Source organism: Gossypium arboreum, chromosome 5 (genome assembly GCF_025698485.1).
Source record: "Gossypium arboreum isolate Shixiya-1 chromosome 5, ASM2569848v2, whole genome shotgun sequence".
In the NCBI taxonomy this organism is placed as follows: Eukaryota; Viridiplantae; Streptophyta; class Magnoliopsida; order Malvales; family Malvaceae; genus Gossypium; species Gossypium arboreum.
Genome location: NC_069074.1, coordinates 14,668,032 through 14,685,028, shown reverse-complemented (window position 1 = coordinate 14,685,028; position 16,997 = coordinate 14,668,032). Strand labels below are relative to the sequence as shown.

Below are 16,997 nucleotides of genomic sequence, written 5' to 3'. Positions count from 1 at the left end.
AAAATCCCAATCTGCTTATATACTTGACGAAATATCGAATTAGAACTTGAAGAACAGTAAGAAAGCAAAAGCCTAAAACTGAACTCTGATAAAACATAGAATTCCTTTGTTTCTGTATTCATCAAATGAACTTTATATCATACAACTATGAAAGAGTTACTTTTGTGCCAGTCAAATAAAATGCACCTTTTTTTTTCCTATCAGAAGAAGCATAAATCTAAGAACACAAATGATTAGTAGTAGTAGCTCAAGCAGAAACCCTACAGTGATACAAAAATTCAACGCAAAACACTTGAATTACAAAATATAGTTACGACTACAGTTATAAAAGAATGTGATAATAATCATAACTTCATTTCAGCCGCAGCTCAACCGAGAATCAGCTGCTCGCAATGTCAACTGACGGCGGGGAACTCCGATTTCACATGCATTCACTCTAGCAGCAAAACGGAGGGAGCACAGAGACTCACCCACCGAAGAAGGATCCGGTGATACATTCACAAACATTAGGGTTTTTGAATCTCCACCAAGACAAGGCTGTAATTGGGGATGGAAATACAGTCATTCATTGATAATTATGACATACAACAGCAAAATCAATGCTATCATACATTTAGGCCCCCATGTAATGTATTAAAAGAAGGTATGTTTGTCAAAGTGATACTACATTCAGAAGGAGGAACCGTTACGGTAATGTGAACTCAAATATGATATCAGCAAACAGAGTTAGCATCAACAAGAGAAGGTATAAAAGATTACAAGTTCTTTAAGAGCACTTTACCTGGAGAAGATATGTCAGCTTGGAATTCCTAAAAGGCACATGATCCTCCTTTTTGGCCAACGCAAATATGACATCACTCAAACTCGATAAGCTCTTGTTAATGGCCTAGTTTTATTGAAAGCCGTCAGCGTAATAACATTAAAGAACAATTTATGAAAAGGAAAAATCAAGTAGTATGTAAACACCTGAGTCTCCTTCAACCTATCTCCAGTTGCACCACTCTTTGACAATCGTTCACTTCCTGCAAGATCAATGAGATTCAAGACACCCTGTACTTGTTGCTCAGTACCCTTACAGAACCAAAGGAAAGAAATGTCAGTAAACATAAGAAACAGGGTTATCAAGAGATTCAACATAAAGAAAGCACTCAAAGGAAGTATATTTACCTCGTTTATACCCGAGATCCTTAATGTAAAAACCATGTGACTTCTAGACGATTGTTCATTCATTTGCGTCCTGCCCACAGACCTGGAAAACAGAAAAATAGAACCCCCTTGAATATCCAAATATACCGTAACATGGTCATTAAGAAGAAACTCATGAGGCATTATATATCAGAGAAACTTTTGTTATTTTTTTTTTTTAAGTTCTTGTGCTACCTACACTAGAAACTAACCGCCTCATCATTCATAAACATTTCATAGTTTGTAATGATTAGTAATTTTAAAGAACCAAGTCTTTCCATAAAAAGTCATTCACTTGGTAAATTTCTGGAACAATTTTAATTCCAACTTAACACTGTAGAAACTTACTCAAACTAAGCTAGATGCATAATGCAAGACAAATCAGTTCAACATTGGAAAAAAAATCATCAAGATTGTAAACAATTTTACCTGCTTTGAGCAGCCTGCCTTAAAAGAGAGGAAATCTCTGTTATGGTACTAACATCGACAATGGTCAGATCACTGACATGTGTATTACCATTTGCATCATGTTTAATTGTATACTGCTTTCCAGAAACTGCACTTTCTGCGCGTGTCGGATCTGAACCAATAGATCGATTGGTTGATAACAAATCACGAATGGTCTCGTTGTATATTTCCAACATTGAAGCCTAAAATTTTATAAAGGGATGATTAAAACCATGATTAACCAATGTAATAGGTGGAAACCAGAATCAAATTAAATTACCTGCATTTTGTATTTCCATCCTTGTGCCTGCAGTGACTGGCTACTTTGGAATATCTGCTCCAACGAACGAGGTATCAACCCTTTTTGCTCTTGGGCTTCTGGCCTTCCCATCATAGTATAAGTCTTACCTGATCCTGTCTGTCCATAGGCAAATATACAAACCTGGAAAACAAAACAAACCACCAACGGCCTGTGAATGCATATTTCCTCTGTATCTAGGGGCAAATAATGTAGATCAAATAGCAACCATAGACAATTGCTAGTGATTTTATTACTCAAATATCAGAATAGACATTCAAGATTTAGCTTCGAAGAAGACAAGTATGTGCAAAAGGAATTACCTACCTTTAAATGTAAATCTTCCTTAGTTTTGGAAAGAAAGAAAAAGAAAAAACAATCCTTCCCACCACTCACAAAAACACAAGTATAAACAATAAAGTAGCTAAATCACCTTGTATCCATCAAGGGCACTCTGTACCAACTGGGATATCTCCACAAAAACATCTTGCTGTGAAGCTTCAGGATTGAAAACCTTGTCAAATGTGAAAGGATACTTTTGCCCTGTTAACAATGAGATAAATTTTATTAAGGTTGTTGCTTTTGACATGAACAGAAATTGAATAGCAATGAAAGAACAGAAAATTCATACCATTTTGTATCAAGTCAATTCCACGGCCAAGAGATTCCGTTGATGTAGGATAAGAGACGACTGCACCTTCTGCTGCACCATCATCCGGTAATAGAGGACGTACCCGACAAAATACACGAATATTCCCTTTCAGTTCCTGCAATTATAGGTAAGTTAGTATCATCACATAATTACAAGCAAAAAAGGGAGGGTAATCGATCTTGTAGTACCAAAATAGTATTGTGCAGCTTTTTCCTCAAATTCTCTCCTTCAATCAGTTTATGTTCCATATCTGCCAATCGATCTTGTAGTTCTTGTATGGTTCTTTTTTGTTCTAAATATTCCACCCTTGTTTCTGAAGCTGATAAATCAGCCATCTGGAGAAAGGAAAAGCAAGAAAAAGCTATGACATCAGGAGACAGATTGATGATTTTTTTGCAGAAGAAGATAAAGAAAATAAAGTCTCGATTTTAAGCAGTGCCATTGTTACCTTTAGTTTCTCGTTTGCAGCTGCAAGCTGAAGTTCCAGTATTCTTAGTTGCTCCCTTTGAGAAGAGCATGTTTCCTGCAAAAGGTAAAAAGCAATGTAGGAAAGCTGGCCCAAATGGATTTTACTATTTGGTATTAAGAAAGTCAACCAACCTCCAAGGATTTTGATTTCATAGTCAAGTTATCTAATTCTGCAAATGATCTTCCAGTAGTTTCCTTGAACTTCACTATTTCGGCAGATAAGGCTTGAACTTTTGACACTTGGTGTTCACGATCATCCCTCACTTGTTGTAGCTCCCCTCGTAGACATTTGACTTCATTAACTAATGTTTCCTTTTGATTAACAGCATCATCTTGTGAAGCCTGAAAACAATAACAACCAAAGGATAATACTGGTTGCCTCCATGCAAACCTAAGTGCTATAGAATAAAATGAACAGTTGGCATGTATGAGGACATGTATATGACAAACCAGCTACTATAAAAACCGAATGTTACATCACTAGGTTGACAAATAAAACAGAAAGTTGCACAAAAGACCTGAAAATGCTTTTGCCAGTTCAGAATTAGTCATCATGAAAATCTAACTTAACCAAACAATGGCAACATGAAGGGAAGCAAAAGAAACAACTGAATAAGCTAAGAAAAATTATACAGCAGGCTGAAACAAAAACCATACTCTTGACAAAGTTAATTGCTCTTGCAATGAACTACAGTGGCCCCTTAGAGAGCTAAGATTCTCCACTATTGTCAATTTCTCCTTTTCTACACGTTTGAGCGACTCACGGACTGTTTCAAGGTCAGTGATTAATTTGGAATTGTACTGTTGAAGACTCAGGATGTACTCTTGTAATCGCTTGTGTGTATTGTCAAGTGATGCAGCCTGCAAAATACAACAAAAGTCAGCCTGCAAGTAGACACTAATTTAATAATAGCATCAAATTCAATATGTATATTACCCTACCCTCTCATTGGCAGCTGCTATATCCTGCTGAGCTTTCTGAAGATCTTCTGTCAAAGAAGCAACTGACTTTTCAGCAGTAACCCTAGCTTCAATTTCACTTTTATGGCGGTTAATAGCATCCTAGTTATTAAAACCAAACACATATATAAAAGAACCGTTAAAGAAGAGCATCCATGCACAATAGAATTTTAAGATTGATATCATACCAGCTTTTCAGACACTTCCTTCGAAAGCTTCTCCTGTAAGGACGCATTACTGTCCCTTAACTCAGAAATAACCGCATTCAATTCTTCCTCCATGTTTTTCTTCTCTAACTCTGCAGAATCAAATTTTAATTAACATAAATCAAGCAGTAGTGCAAATTAATGTTTAGGAAGAAGTAAAATTACCTGTATCAAGGCATTTTTTCTCAGCAGACTCTAATGAATTCTTAAGCTTCTCTTTATCAAGTACATGATTCTCATCACATTGTTGAAACCATTTCACACAAAGCTTAAGCCTTTTATTATGTTCAGCCGCGTGCTCATATTTAGCCTACAACAAAAATAAATAAATAAATGACAAAATTAAAATCTACAGAAGGACAACAAAACTAATTATAATAATAGCTTACCTTCAGATCGAACTTCTTAGCTTTCGGCCTCTCATTCAAAATCGCTTCCACTTCTTCTTTAGTGAATTCATGACATTCCTCAGCGTTCCCGACCTCGGCGTTAGCAGCGGTTGTGGTGTCTTGGATATTGTTAACAGCTGAAAAAGCTCGTCGGGTTCGCCCTGTTGCTGTGGGTCCCACTCCTCTCCCTACTGCTCCAAGCCTTCTCCGTTTGTCTAACGGATTTTCATCTCCAATTTCCTTCCTCTGAAATTAATAATAAGAATAGTAAAAATTAAAACAAACAGATTGAAACATTAAAATAATAATAAAACTAAAACAAATTGAAAAACCGCTTACGGTGGAGGGGCTGCGAGGCGGCCGGTTCTGGTTGCGGGAAGCCATATTTGTAACTCAGTCAAAAACTCAGTTGAAGCTATTGGTTAGAGTCGTTTAATTTATCCTAGTGTTGTATGGGCCGTTGATCTCAGAGAAAAGGGACTTGAAGATTGTAATTTCGATTTGATTCTCTTGAAGAATTTGGATTTGGGGAAACAAATTAGAACGTTAGGGTTTGGAGAGCGAAAGAGAGAGCGTTGTGAGCCTTTGGGAGTGGATTTTTTGAATTGATTTGAAATTAGATCTGGCGCCCTCTCCTACGAAATGAAAAATAAAAAATTACTAACGCTAACGTCTTTCGGAGCTGTACCCATTTGGGTCGGGTAGCTTAGCCCATTAATATTGATCCTCTTGACCCAGGTGCGGACTCAAACATTGGGCCTCTGATAATGAGTCAACAACTGCTGACGTAAGCATCAAACTCCATGCAGAGCCGACGATCCAAAATACAAGCATGTCAACGTTACACTGAAATCTAACATGTTGAATGTCAAAATCATCGACCACCACGTGTCTAAGAACAATTGGTTAAGGCCATATCCGTGTTATCCAAAGTAGAAAATGGCAGATAAGGTGCATGCCCAAAAGGCCAAAACCAATCTACATCACTGAAAAAAATAAAAATTGGATCAAACCTGAATAACACCGTTAAAAAACAAAATTATTTCACATTTCCCGACATAGTAAGTCAGATTGTTGTGAAGATGGCTCAAGCAATGGCATCCATGGCAGGCTTACGTGGCTCCTCGCAGACTGTCCTCGAAGGCAGCCTCCGAGTCAGTGGCCAAAACCGTGTGAACACTGGTAGCAGCAAAAGACTGGGTGTGGCTACGCCTGGTTTCACCGTCAGAGCCCAACAGGCACCTACCGAGCCTGAAACAGGACGCAGAGCCGTGCTGGGTCTTGTTGCTGCTGGTTTGGCCACAGGGTCCTTTGTTCAAGCTGTGCTTGCCGATGCAAGAAGCATCAAGGTCGGCCCGCCTCCCCCACCCTCCGGTGGATTGCGTAAGTCGTCGATTTATCTTTTGTTTTCCACCTTGCATTTAGTTCTGTTTGGAGGGGAATTTGGTTAAATTTGTGTCTGTTGGCCATGGTCCACAAAGAAAATGAAAACTTGAAATTGTAGGTTGAAAATGGAATTGTTACATATTTGACAAAAATGGGGGCATTTTGGCAGCTGGAACTCTGAATTCAGATGAGCCAAGAGACCTTGATCTGCCATACGAAAATAGGTTCTACCTCCAACCACTTACTCCAGAGCAGGCAGCTCAAAGGGCAAAAGAATCAGCCAAAGACATTCTTGGTGTCAAGAGTTTGATTGACAAAAAGGCTTGGCCCTATGTCCAGAATGATCTCCGTCTTAAGGCTGAGTATCTCCGCTATGACCTAAACACCGTCATTTCCTCAAAGCCCAAAGAAGAAAAGAAGTCTCTCAAAGTACTCACTAAAAAGCTCTTCGACACCATTGACGAAGTAAGTTTTGAAATTTTCTTTTCGTTTTTGCCATATAGTTTACATCAAACTAATGCCCTATAGATAGTGTCAGCGACTGGAGATTAAATGCTGAGATACCTCGTATTTTCCATTCTGATGAACTGTCCAATCAAGCTCACCTTGTCAGTTCTGATATGGATGTTCTTTTGTTTCTTCAAGCTTGACCATGCAGCCAAGATCAAGAGCACCCCTGAAGCAGAAAAGTATTATGCTGAGACCGCATCTACTCTAAACGATGTTATTTCCAAGCTTGGCTAAGATGAATTGTTGTATTTTGGATGTAAGCATAAAGCACTGTTCATAGTTTGTACATGTCTATGCTTTCCAAAGGGAAGCTTTATCAATAAGACCATATCAAAGCCTTTATGCATCAGAAACCATGAACATTGCATCTCCATTCACGTATTTACCTGTAACCAAGCCGAGTTGGTCCGTTGCTAGGCTTGACCTCAGGTCAAATCAAAAGTTCGATGCACAAAGTTTAGCTCGATTCGGTTCATACTCAAACTTGGTTTTTAATTTACTCTGCTATTGAACTAAGGTTTTCATACTAGTATTTTCATCTTTTACTTGAAATTGAAATTTTATCTCCTAATTTTCAAGTACTCTGGCATTATTGTTCATTCTTTCGTCTTGAAGCTTTAAATGTCCAAAAATACGGAAGAAGAAAATACAATTAAACAGGGCAAAACAGTATGGATTTCACACTTAATAGTTGTATTGATTTATTATTAGATAACAGATAATAACGAAAATTAATAATTGGAATATGATCATGTTCTGTTAGCATGTTGAAGTGTGAAAACTACGACTTCAATTCATTTGGATTGTAGCATAAAAACGTACTTAAACATGTTTCCAGCAGGTAGAGTGATAATCATCTTTCTAAACTTACAAAACATTAATATTTGTTCTGATTGATTTCTCTGTTCTGGACGTGACAGCAATTCATGCCCCCGCATGCTACGCTTGGCACGTAAGAACAAAAGCCTTACATCAAGTCATAGACTTTGGTGTCATCCGATATTAATGGAGATGATCAAGTATCTAACATCAGCCAACAAAGCCAAGGTTGCAGTGACAAAATTGTTATATGTTGACTTCATAAATCAAGGTTAAAGCCCTATGCAACTCTTCTCTTCAAAATTTTCCAAAAAAACATTCATATATATATATAATACTGATCGGCAGTCAAGTTTAAATCCTGTGAGTTAAACTGTGAAGACTTCACAGACAAGACAGGGGAGTTAAGGCAAATGTTTCTTTACATGTTTCAAGGAAATCAGTATGCTATAAAATCTCTGAAATGTCTGATATTCCTAATAATGGATTCGGATCTCTAATAATTAGTGATTCATTAATTGGGAGTGTTTTTTTTTTTTAAAAAAAGAAAATCAGAGGAGAAGAAAAAGAAACGGCCAGGCAACTTATTGATTGCATATATTTGGCAAGTACTTATTAGGAATCTTCTTAACTTATTGCCAAGATTAGCTTTGTTTCCCATTTTTCTCTGTCTGAAACCTTGCCTAGATTTTGTAATGTTTATGGCTGGTCCAAGCAAGGAAATAATTGCCAAACACAGAGAATAGTGCACAAAAACAGAAACAATATGCGCAAACTAAATATAGCTTTCCGTGATGGTATGTATTCTTGTCTTGTTTAATTCTAATGGCGCAATCATAGGGTTTGAAAGGTGAGACTTTTAAGAGTTGTGGAGATTGGAGACATAGAAAAAACATACTGGTAGAGAAGAGAAAAAGGGGTTCAAAGCAAGGGAGAATAAGATGTCTTCAGCTTGGTTAACTAGTCTCAAGAGATCAGTCAACTGTAAACCAAAGTTGCCTGATGTGAAGGAACCCGCAGCCAACGACAGCACTGAGAAAAACAGCCCATGTTTATGTAGTTCAGGGTGTTCAAGATCCTTATCTAACTTGAGAGATGTCATTAATGGAAGCAAGAGACAGGCAGACAAGGCACCACGAATTGGCAGCCCGACGTCTATAGCGAGCAGTGAGATTATCAATCAGATAACCCATCAAGCCGTTTTCACCGACTCCAAATGTGTTCTCGAGATCAAGACTGAGTGCTCAGGTAATGATGATGGCAAGGGGGGTTCAACTTTTGTGGGAACCCTTAGGCCTGGCACACCTGGTCCTGGAGACCGTTTTATGGAACCGGCCTACAATAGCAGAAGGTCGAGGAAGATCATTGCGGGTCCTTCACTCATGAGAAGTAGCTGTGGCATCTCTTCTTCCAAGCCTAGAAGATCCCTTGATTTTGAGTCCCAACGTTATGTTTGCCAGAAATGTGGTGAAAATTTTAAAAAGTTGGAAGCCATAGAATCACATCATCTCTCCACGCATGCTGGTAAAGTTCATTACTCATGTATGAACATTTATATGTATTTTTCATCTGTCAATTAGGATGACAATTTTAGTTTTACATGCTGTGATTTATTGGTTCTTTTAAAATTATGTTGTTCTGGTTATCGAGAAACTTGAAAGTCATCTCATATGTGCAGTCACGGCACTTTCTGAAGGAGACTCCTCCAAGAAAATAGTGGAATTAATTTGCCAAACAAGTTTTTTGGAGCCTGAAAATAAATTTGGTGAAATTGAAAGGATACTGAAGATTCACAACATGCAAAGAACTCTTGTGCAATTTGAAGATTACAGAGAAATGGTAAAGCTCAAGGCAAATAAACTATCCAAGAAACATCCACGTTGCCTAGCTGATGGGAATGAGCTTTTGAGGTTCTATGGCTCAACTGTTGCATGCTCTCTTGGCATGGAAAACACTTCAAGCCTCTGCACATTGGAGCAATGCGAAGTGTGTCAAATTCTAAGACAAGGGTTTTTCAGCAAGAGGGAAGCCAACGGATGCTGGGGTGTTTTTACTTCTTCCACAAGTAAAAGGGCTATGGAGAGTGTTGAACTTGATAAAGAAAAGCATTCCCTAAGAAAAGCTCTGGTTGTGTGCAGGGTAATTGCAGGGAGGGTTGTTAAAGGTTTAGAGAAAATGCGGGAAATGGAAGGTCAATCAAGCTTCGATTCAGTGGCTGGAAAAGCTGATTGCCATTCAGATATTGAGGAACTCTATTCACTAAGCCCTAGAGCTCTCCTCCCATGTTTTATATTAATCATCTGCAAAAATTGATTGACCACTCAAATTTTGACTTTGAGAGGAACATGTTGTACTCATCAAACATGTTATCTATTTTCACTGGATCCTATTTCCTTTCCCAACCTTCTAGGTGGCTATTAATTTTGTCGTTATTATCTAGAATAAATACTAAAAAGGTAACATATTTTGTTTCTCTCAAAGTAATTTATTTCAAATAAAGGACAACCGCTACATTAATTATTTTTTATTAAAGATATTATCATATTTCGTATTTATATTTTTATAAAATGTTCAAATGGTATTTATATTATGAAAATATTCAATGTAATATGTGAACTATCAATATGTGTTTAATCATAATAGTTAATGTTAATATTGTTAATGAATTGTTAAACTAATCAATGAAAATTTAATTTGTAGAACTCTTTTTTAAATCATCAATTCCACATAAATAATGTACTATTATGTGAAAAACTAAATAAAATAAAAAGTAAATAATTAAACATATAATTAATAAAAAGAAGTAAATATTAAACTTACTAAGTACACTTACTTTCTTGGATAAAACAAAATATTATTTAAAACCAATTAAATAAAAAAACTCTTTATAGAAGATAACCACTTACATAAATAAAGAAGATGACGTTTATTTAAAGGAATAAAATGATGTTTTTACTTATGTAAGTTTAGTGTTTACTTATTTTTATTAACCATATGTTTAATTATTTGTTTTATAAATTTAATTTGCTTTTTTGTTTATTGTACTTAGTTTTCACATATTCTTATATTATCCATGTAGACTTGAAATAGCACAAAACATACCAATTCAACTTTTTCAATTGTAATCCACTCATCTAATAAAACTAGCCATTCAAAAATCAACTCATCTATGCTAATCTATGTGCAATCATGTTATTTTAAGTGTCATGTATACCTCAACCACAATTGCCAAAACATACTATTTCAACTAGGCATTAACATTATTAAAATCATGCCTTAAACTACGTTTAATGTTCAAAACTAACATATATAAAATACCTATATACACGCCACAATTTCAGACTTAAAATAATTAAAAAGCTACTAATTAAAAATGAGATAGTGTAAGCTTTTAGGCGATCCTCTTGATATGTTCTGTAAAGTGACAATTTACAAGGAAAAGAAAAACAACAAAACATGCATATGAATACTTAGTAAGTTCCTATGAAATTTTCTTAACTTACCTTAACAATTCAACAAGCTAAACATTTAAACAAGTTGGCAATCAATAAGGAATTCTTTGGCATACGTTGGAATGACTAATGCATAAAATCATATACAAATCCATTTTGCATTTTAAGCTCAATAGATAAGAAATCATATACCATAATTTCATTTGAAAACACGTACCACAATTCCATTTGAAATCATACCTCATTCAAACTATATTCAATCCATTTCAACCTTTCCACTTTCATTAGGTAAAAGTTTCACTCGAAAGAACTATAGCAAATCAAATTCAGATAAACGGGACTATTTTGCTCATACAAGCTGACAATGATCAAGGTTGTTCACACAAGTTGACATTTTTAAGAATTTGCTCACACAAGTTGACATCATATCGAGGTTAACAGTCCAAGCTAAACCAACGAAACTTATAAATCGAGAATCCACAACAAATTTCAGATCTCGTATCATCATGTAAATCCCTGATTAATTTCGTATTCAACCTTAATGGCATGTCAGAAATATCAAAGTCTTTTACTAAGTTCACACGAGCATCGTTATCGTAATTGTATCATTTCAAATCCTATATTAGTATACTTGTTTCACACAAATCCTATAAACATTCCATATCCATTTTAGTACATTGTACTATTCATCATAATCATTAAACTTTTGCTTTACAATTTAGTCCAACTAATGCCAATTTGGCATAATTCACAAATTTCATAACAATTTAAACTTATAAATAAAATAAACATAATTAATCAAAACAAAATAATAAGTTCCATATGAACTTACCTAGAAAATAGCAAACAAGCAAATCTTTAAGGACTATTCGGCAATTTTTACTTTTTCTCGATTATCTTCGATTTGATTCAATTACCACGTCCTCCTGCATTAGCAATAATGCTTATGTCAATCGAGCTAAGACTCAATCAATTATTTTTCTTTAATTTTTTAACTTATATACTTTGTTTAAACTTAATAAATCAAGATTAATTTAATTAAACATTAATTGATTAAGTCTTAAGCATGATTAACCAAAGTTAGTAGAATTAATACCATCCACCACCATTTGAATTAAAAATGATCTAATTACCATTTTGATCCCTTAACTATTTAAAAATCTATAACGATTGAATTTTTACAATTCAGTCACTGTACCCCATTTAAGCAATTAATAGGTAAAATTAAAGGACGAAACTTTAATATATTTCTATATTAACCTCATAAATATTAATATTTAATATTTACAGACTTGAACTACAAAAATGGAGTTTTGAAATCTTCATTTCTGATACCACTGCAAATCAAGCTATTACAGATTATTTATTGGCATAATGAAAATTTTAGTCCCTATTGTTTATTGTTTTTGTCATTGTGGTCCTAATTTTTTACATCACTTTGATTCTTAACTTTTAAAATTTAGTCAAATTGTTTTTCTTTATACAAAAAAGTTAGTTGAACTGTTAAAAAATTTGATGGCAATGGCATGATAACCCACGTGATAGTTTTTGTTTACTTCATAAAAATTTAATAAAATATGTAAAAAAATAATAAGAATTTTAAAAAATAAGTAGATATGAACTACCACACAAACTACCACGTCAACGCCATTAAAATGTTAACAATTCTATCAACTTTTCATTTTAGGTTAAAGATCAAAATGATAAAAAAAAATAGTAGCAAAGTGACGAAAGAACTAAATATTAGTAGCTAAATTTATGATGATTACTTATTTATTTCTTAATTATCTTGTTATTCTCTCTAGATTTCTTTGCAATGCTTTGATTTTGAGCCAAACAGCTTGGAGGATTGTCGGCGCAAATAAAGTCAATCTGGCCGTCAAGAAAGGTTGCCTTTTGTGTAATTCCCATTGATGGTTTCATTTCCAGGAAAATGCAAGGAAAAATAAGAACCGCAGTTCAATTCGTGCCCTATCTTGTATTTTTTTTTTTTAAATTTTGTACAAATGAAGGAAACATTTTTATCTAGAAGCTAATCGAGCCCACTTATTAATGCTATTAGACCAGAACAATGCTTCTATATATATTAATGGTACGGCATTGTAGATAAATTTAATATCCTCTGATAAAGGTTGAATCCTCCAATTGAAGTGCTCTGATTCTGACTCAAGGACTTTGTGCAGAAACTTTGATTTATGAAAGTAGATAACTATCTTCAAGCCTCTCCTCTTAGCTTCCAACATAGCTTCCCTAACGATGAATAAAGAAGCTTGTTTAACATCATTTACTTTCAAACTGCTGCAAAAAGTTTATGTCTTCCTTCCATCCTTGTAAAAAAAATGAGCAAGTAGTAAACTACCTAACCAGGGAAGAAAGGTAGATGGAGGTGAAGGAGTGTGTTTTTTAGGTGGCCATTCACTCAACTACCCCCCGGGGTATTTGGCATTTTCAGGTTGCAGCCGATGGTGCCCCAACACTAAATCTTCACCTGATTGCAACTTCAATACTACTCTATTTTCCTATTATGAATGTTGGGAGAAGTAAAAAAAAAAAATCTTATTTATAAAATTTTAATAGATAAAAACTAAATTTTTATGTTAAAAATTTAAATTAAATTATTAATTCTTTAGAGGGGCCAAAAAGGAATATTTTCATTTTATTAGAGGCTAAAAAATTTTAATTTTCGGAGAACCTAAGAAACAATTATCCCATTTGTTCAAAGGGAGGAAAGCCTCTATCTACCTAACAAGCAACTGTCCTCGTACTTTATAAAATTAAATTGTTGTTGCAAAACTATCAGTTCCCTTCCCTTTCTTCCATAATTGTAATAATTTAGCCTACAATTACTGGATTAACCTTATTAATACAAACTTCAATTGGAGGCTTATCTGCCTTTTCCAAATCACTTTAGAACTGAAGAGGTCGAAGAGAGGAAGAATCATTCAGGGTTAAGATTTCAATTTTCTTTAACATTAATTATGAGATGAATATTAAATTTAGAATTTTTTTGGTTTTAAAAATTGCTGGTTCTCTTTTCGATTATTACATGCGCAGTTGAAACTTTATGTAATAAATTTATAAAAATTAATATAAAAATTAAATATGACTTTAATTAAAAATGATAAAGTTAAGATAAATGCTCGCATGTTTTAAATTTAAATCTTATGCTATTATAAATATTTCTAGATTTTTATAAAAATATAATAAAAATAAAAATATCTTCAAAATAATAATAATTATTTTATAAAACTAATAAACTGACAATTTTAAAAATGAGTTGAGAATCAAATATAATTTTTACATCAAAAGTTATAAGACTTTTTGTGTCGTTGGTATGCATAAGGTCGCGTGCTCACCTAAATATCTAATCTAGTCTAGCTTGGACCGAGAGATCAGTGTTTATTAAAGCAGTAGCTCATTCCACAAGCGTTTCTTCGTCGGAGTCGGAGAGCAGTCCCTAGGAACAATTAAAAAGAACCGAAAAAAAAAACACAGATTAAGACAGAAGCATGGCCAGCCAGCTCGTAGGAACAAAGAGAGCTTGTGTCGTGGGTGGCAGCGGATTCGTTGCGTCATTGCTGGTCAAGTTGTTGCTCGAGAAGGGTTTCGCCGTTAACACTACAGTCAGGGACCCTGGTTAGATCTTCTTTGTCTTTTGTGTTTACTTTTTTATGGAGTTGTCTGTTCTCATTTTGCTTGCTTACTAGGAGAAATGTTGATCCGTCCCTCTTACAAGGGAAACTTTCAGTAGCAGGTGGTAACAGTTGTTACTAGATTACTACAACTGCCTAACTCCCTAGTTTTTATCAGTTCGGTTTTGATGGTCCATTCTAATATATGATTTACCTCCTCCGTTTTTTTTCCTTTTTATACTCCTTAGGCTGGCCAAGAATTCCAGGGCTTTTTAACCCCTTCCTCAGACCATTTAAGCTTTTACCATGATATGAGATATCAACTGTGTAATGGGTAGAGTTTTCTTTTTTAATTTTGATTTTTCTCGCGTCACCCAAAAGCCAAAAAAAGTAAGCAAAACATATAAATGGGGTTAATTAATCTCAATTTTATGCAGACAACCAGAAGAAGATCTCTCACCTTGTAACACTACAAGAGTTGGGAGACTTGAAGATCTTTCAGGCGGATTTAACTGATGAAGGGAGCTTTGATGCCCCTATTGCTGGTTGTGACCTTGTCTTCCATGTTGCGACACCCGTTAACTTTGCTTCTGAAGATCCAGAGGTATATAACATTAATACCCTTAGATTGGTTTTTTTTTCATTGATAATCAAATGACTTGCTGATTCTGGAATGACAAGGTTGCTTTATTTTCTTTCATCTTATAGAATGACATGATCAAACCAGCGACTCAAGGAGTGGTGAACGTTTTGAAAGCTTGTGCCAAAGCAAAAACAGTTAAACGAGTGGTCTTGACATCATCTGCCGCAGCTGTGTCTATCAACACACTGGATGGGACAGATCTCGTCATGACAGAGAAAGACTGGACCGATATCGAGTTCTTATCATCAGCAAAGCCACCAACTTGGGTAACAATTTGATGCAAATACAATTTTTTTTTTATCTTATGATCAAACAAAAGATAGTTATTGTAAGCTTTATCCATATATATATGCAGGGGTACCCTGCATCCAAGACGTTGGCTGAAAAGGCAGCTTGGAAATTTGCTGAAGAAAACAACATTGATCTCATTACAGTTATCCCTTCTCTCATGACTGGTCCTTCCCTCACCCCAATTGTCCCCAGCAGCATAGGCCTTGCTACATCTTTGATTTCAGGTATTAAATCAGAACCTAATGTCATAGCTTTGTTTCATTGTGCTGCAGATATATCTAAATACATCTGAATAGGAGCATCGTAAACTATATCTGATGGAATTTCAACATCTTGCAGGCAATGAATTCCTCATAAATGCTTTGAAAGGAATGCAGATGCTGTCAGGTTCGATCTCTATCACACATGTGGAAGACGTATGCCGAGCCCATGTTTTTCTGGCTGAAAAAGAATCTGCATCGGGTCGATATATATGCAGTGCTGTCAATACCAGTGTGCCAGAACTAGCAAAGTTCCTCAACAAAAGATACCCTGACTTCAAAGTCCCTACCGAGTAAGTCGATATGCATTGAAAAAGTTCTCTTCTTCTATGTGAGAAATGTGTTTAACATTGTCTACTTTATAACGATTGCAGTTTTGGAGATTTCCCCTCCAAACCCAAGTTGATCATTTCCTCAGAGAAGCTTATTAGCGAAGGATTCAGCTTTAAGTATGGGATCGAGGAAATCTACGACCAAACCGTGGAATATTTGAAGTCTAAGGGGCTGCTCAAGTGAAGCGCTCTGACGCTTCCCCAATGATTATGGTGTTTGACTGTTGTGCTATTGTGATAATATTCGAATAACTTCATGCTCTACAAATGAAGGCAAAACCGTGTGGCGTTTGTCATCTATTTTGATTATGAATTTCTATCACCTCATGTCCTACAAATGAAGCATGCATTTTGATCTAACTTTTTAGTCTACTCAGCTAATCTCAAAACAAAACATAAACTCTCCGGTCTTCATCTTAGTCTCAAAAGAAAAAGGAAAATGAATAACCAAGTTACCTAATCACTTCAACGTTCAGTTAAAGAAGGATCAATAAATAATAGTCTCTTGTAGATCCATGATTTATCCAGTAATAAGCAAGGGCAGCAATGCACTTCACTTGTTAAACATCGAATTTTCCTTGAAGTCGAGAATCTGTAATATCTTCTCGTCCTACAATATTTTCCACATCAGTAAAATAAAAAAAATGTCAATGAATCATTCAGAACATTTGTACATCATGGCTTGATCAAATGCATATCTATATTAGTAAAAGATGTCCATGAATCGAGCATGAAAAATTGTGTACCTCTTGAATTCAAACAGTGTTGAAGTCGAAGAAAGGTTGGCCCAAGGAATACCAACTAACCATATTAGTGAAGGACTTGACCCAAAGGAGTTTAAGGCATTGCTTAGCACAAGATCCTATCATTGGTTTATAATAGAAACTAGGAAAAGTCCAATAAATCTTTTTAGCTGTAGTTTTCAAGTGAGTCAAGTCACGTTTTGATGACAGTAAGCAGCGGAAGAAGTAACACAACCGAACCCAGACAGACAGACAGACAGAGGGAGGGAGACATTAACGTTTCTTTGTATAGAAGAAGAAAGAAAACCAGAAAGCCCGTCACTA

At 35.3% G+C, this 16,997-nt stretch overlaps 4 protein-coding genes across 4 annotated transcripts; 3 read left to right on the top strand and 1 right to left on the bottom strand.

The window, feature by feature from the left end:
- Window positions 1–86: 86 nt before the first annotated feature.
- Window positions 87–5,447, bottom strand: LOC108452978 (kinesin-like protein KIN-14C). Its single transcript, XM_017750823.2, has 17 exons — window positions 4,945–5,447; window positions 4,606–4,851; window positions 4,382–4,526; window positions 4,199–4,308; window positions 3,993–4,112; window positions 3,708–3,911; window positions 3,183–3,392; window positions 3,031–3,105; window positions 2,771–2,917; window positions 2,562–2,697; window positions 2,364–2,473; window positions 1,913–2,074; window positions 1,615–1,835; window positions 1,168–1,249; window positions 967–1,071; window positions 782–886; window positions 87–537 (listed from the first exon to the last, which is right to left on the bottom strand). The coding sequence occupies exons 1-17, from the start codon at window positions 4,987–4,989 to the stop codon at window positions 358–360; spliced, it is 2,403 nt and encodes an 800-aa protein (XP_017606312.1). The 5' UTR covers window positions 4,990–5,447; the 3' UTR covers window positions 87–357.
- LOC108452981 (anthocyanidin reductase) lies at window positions 5,043–16,290 on the top strand (the record flags this gene model as incomplete). The annotated part of the gene is given in 8 exon segments (NM_001330008.1): window positions 5,043–5,055; window positions 8,381–8,388; window positions 14,227–14,408; window positions 14,842–15,008; window positions 15,113–15,313; window positions 15,403–15,562; window positions 15,678–15,891; window positions 15,973–16,290. Coding segments are annotated over 6 exon segments (1,011 nt in total). The 3' UTR covers window positions 16,115–16,290.
- LOC108452979 (oxygen-evolving enhancer protein 3, chloroplastic-like) lies at window positions 5,564–6,854 on the top strand. Its single transcript, XM_017750824.2, has 3 exons — window positions 5,564–5,988; window positions 6,161–6,456; window positions 6,637–6,854. Exons 1-3 carry the CDS (start codon window positions 5,688–5,690, stop codon window positions 6,733–6,735), a joined length of 696 nt encoding a protein of 231 aa, XP_017606313.1. The 5' UTR covers window positions 5,564–5,687; the 3' UTR covers window positions 6,736–6,854.
- Window positions 7,003–9,888, top strand: LOC108452980 (uncharacterized). Its single transcript, XM_017750826.2, has 2 exons — window positions 7,003–8,844; window positions 8,999–9,888. The coding sequence occupies exons 1-2, from the start codon at window positions 8,262–8,264 to the stop codon at window positions 9,631–9,633; spliced, it is 1,218 nt and encodes a 405-aa protein (XP_017606315.1). The 5' UTR covers window positions 7,003–8,261; the 3' UTR covers window positions 9,634–9,888.
- Window positions 16,291–16,997: the final 707 nt, after the last annotated feature.

What these genes read in the sequence shown, in the direction of transcription:
- LOC108452980 (XM_017750826.2), top strand. Translation starts at nt 8,262, where the DNA reads ATGTCTTCAGCTTGGTTAACTAGTCTCAAGAGATCAGTCAACTGTAAA. An exon ending in TCATCTCTCCACGCATGCTG is followed by an intron (nt 8,845 to 8,998) that starts GTAAAGTTCATT and finishes TCATATGTGCAG; the next exon opens with TCACGGCACTTTCTGAAGGA.
- LOC108452978 (XM_017750823.2), bottom strand. Translation starts at nt 4,989, where the DNA reads ATGGCTTCCCGCAACCAGAACCGGCCGCCTCGCAGCCCCTCCACC. An exon ending in AGCTGCACAATACTATTTTG is followed by an intron (nt 2,698 to 2,770) that starts GTACTACAAGAT and finishes CTATAATTGCAG; the next exon opens with GAACTGAAAGGGAATATTCG. An exon ending in ATAGGTTGAAGGAGACTCAG is followed by an intron (nt 887 to 966) that starts GTGTTTACATAC and finishes CAATAAAACTAG; the next exon opens with GCCATTAACAAGAGCTTATC.
- LOC108452979 (XM_017750824.2), top strand. Translation starts at nt 5,688, where the DNA reads ATGGCTCAAGCAATGGCATCCATGGCAGGCTTACGTGGCTCCTCGCAG. An exon ending in CCCACCCTCCGGTGGATTGC is followed by an intron (nt 5,989 to 6,160) that starts GTAAGTCGTCGA and finishes GCATTTTGGCAG; the next exon opens with CTGGAACTCTGAATTCAGAT. An exon ending in TCTTCGACACCATTGACGAA is followed by an intron (nt 6,457 to 6,636) that starts GTAAGTTTTGAA and finishes TGTTTCTTCAAG; the next exon opens with CTTGACCATGCAGCCAAGAT.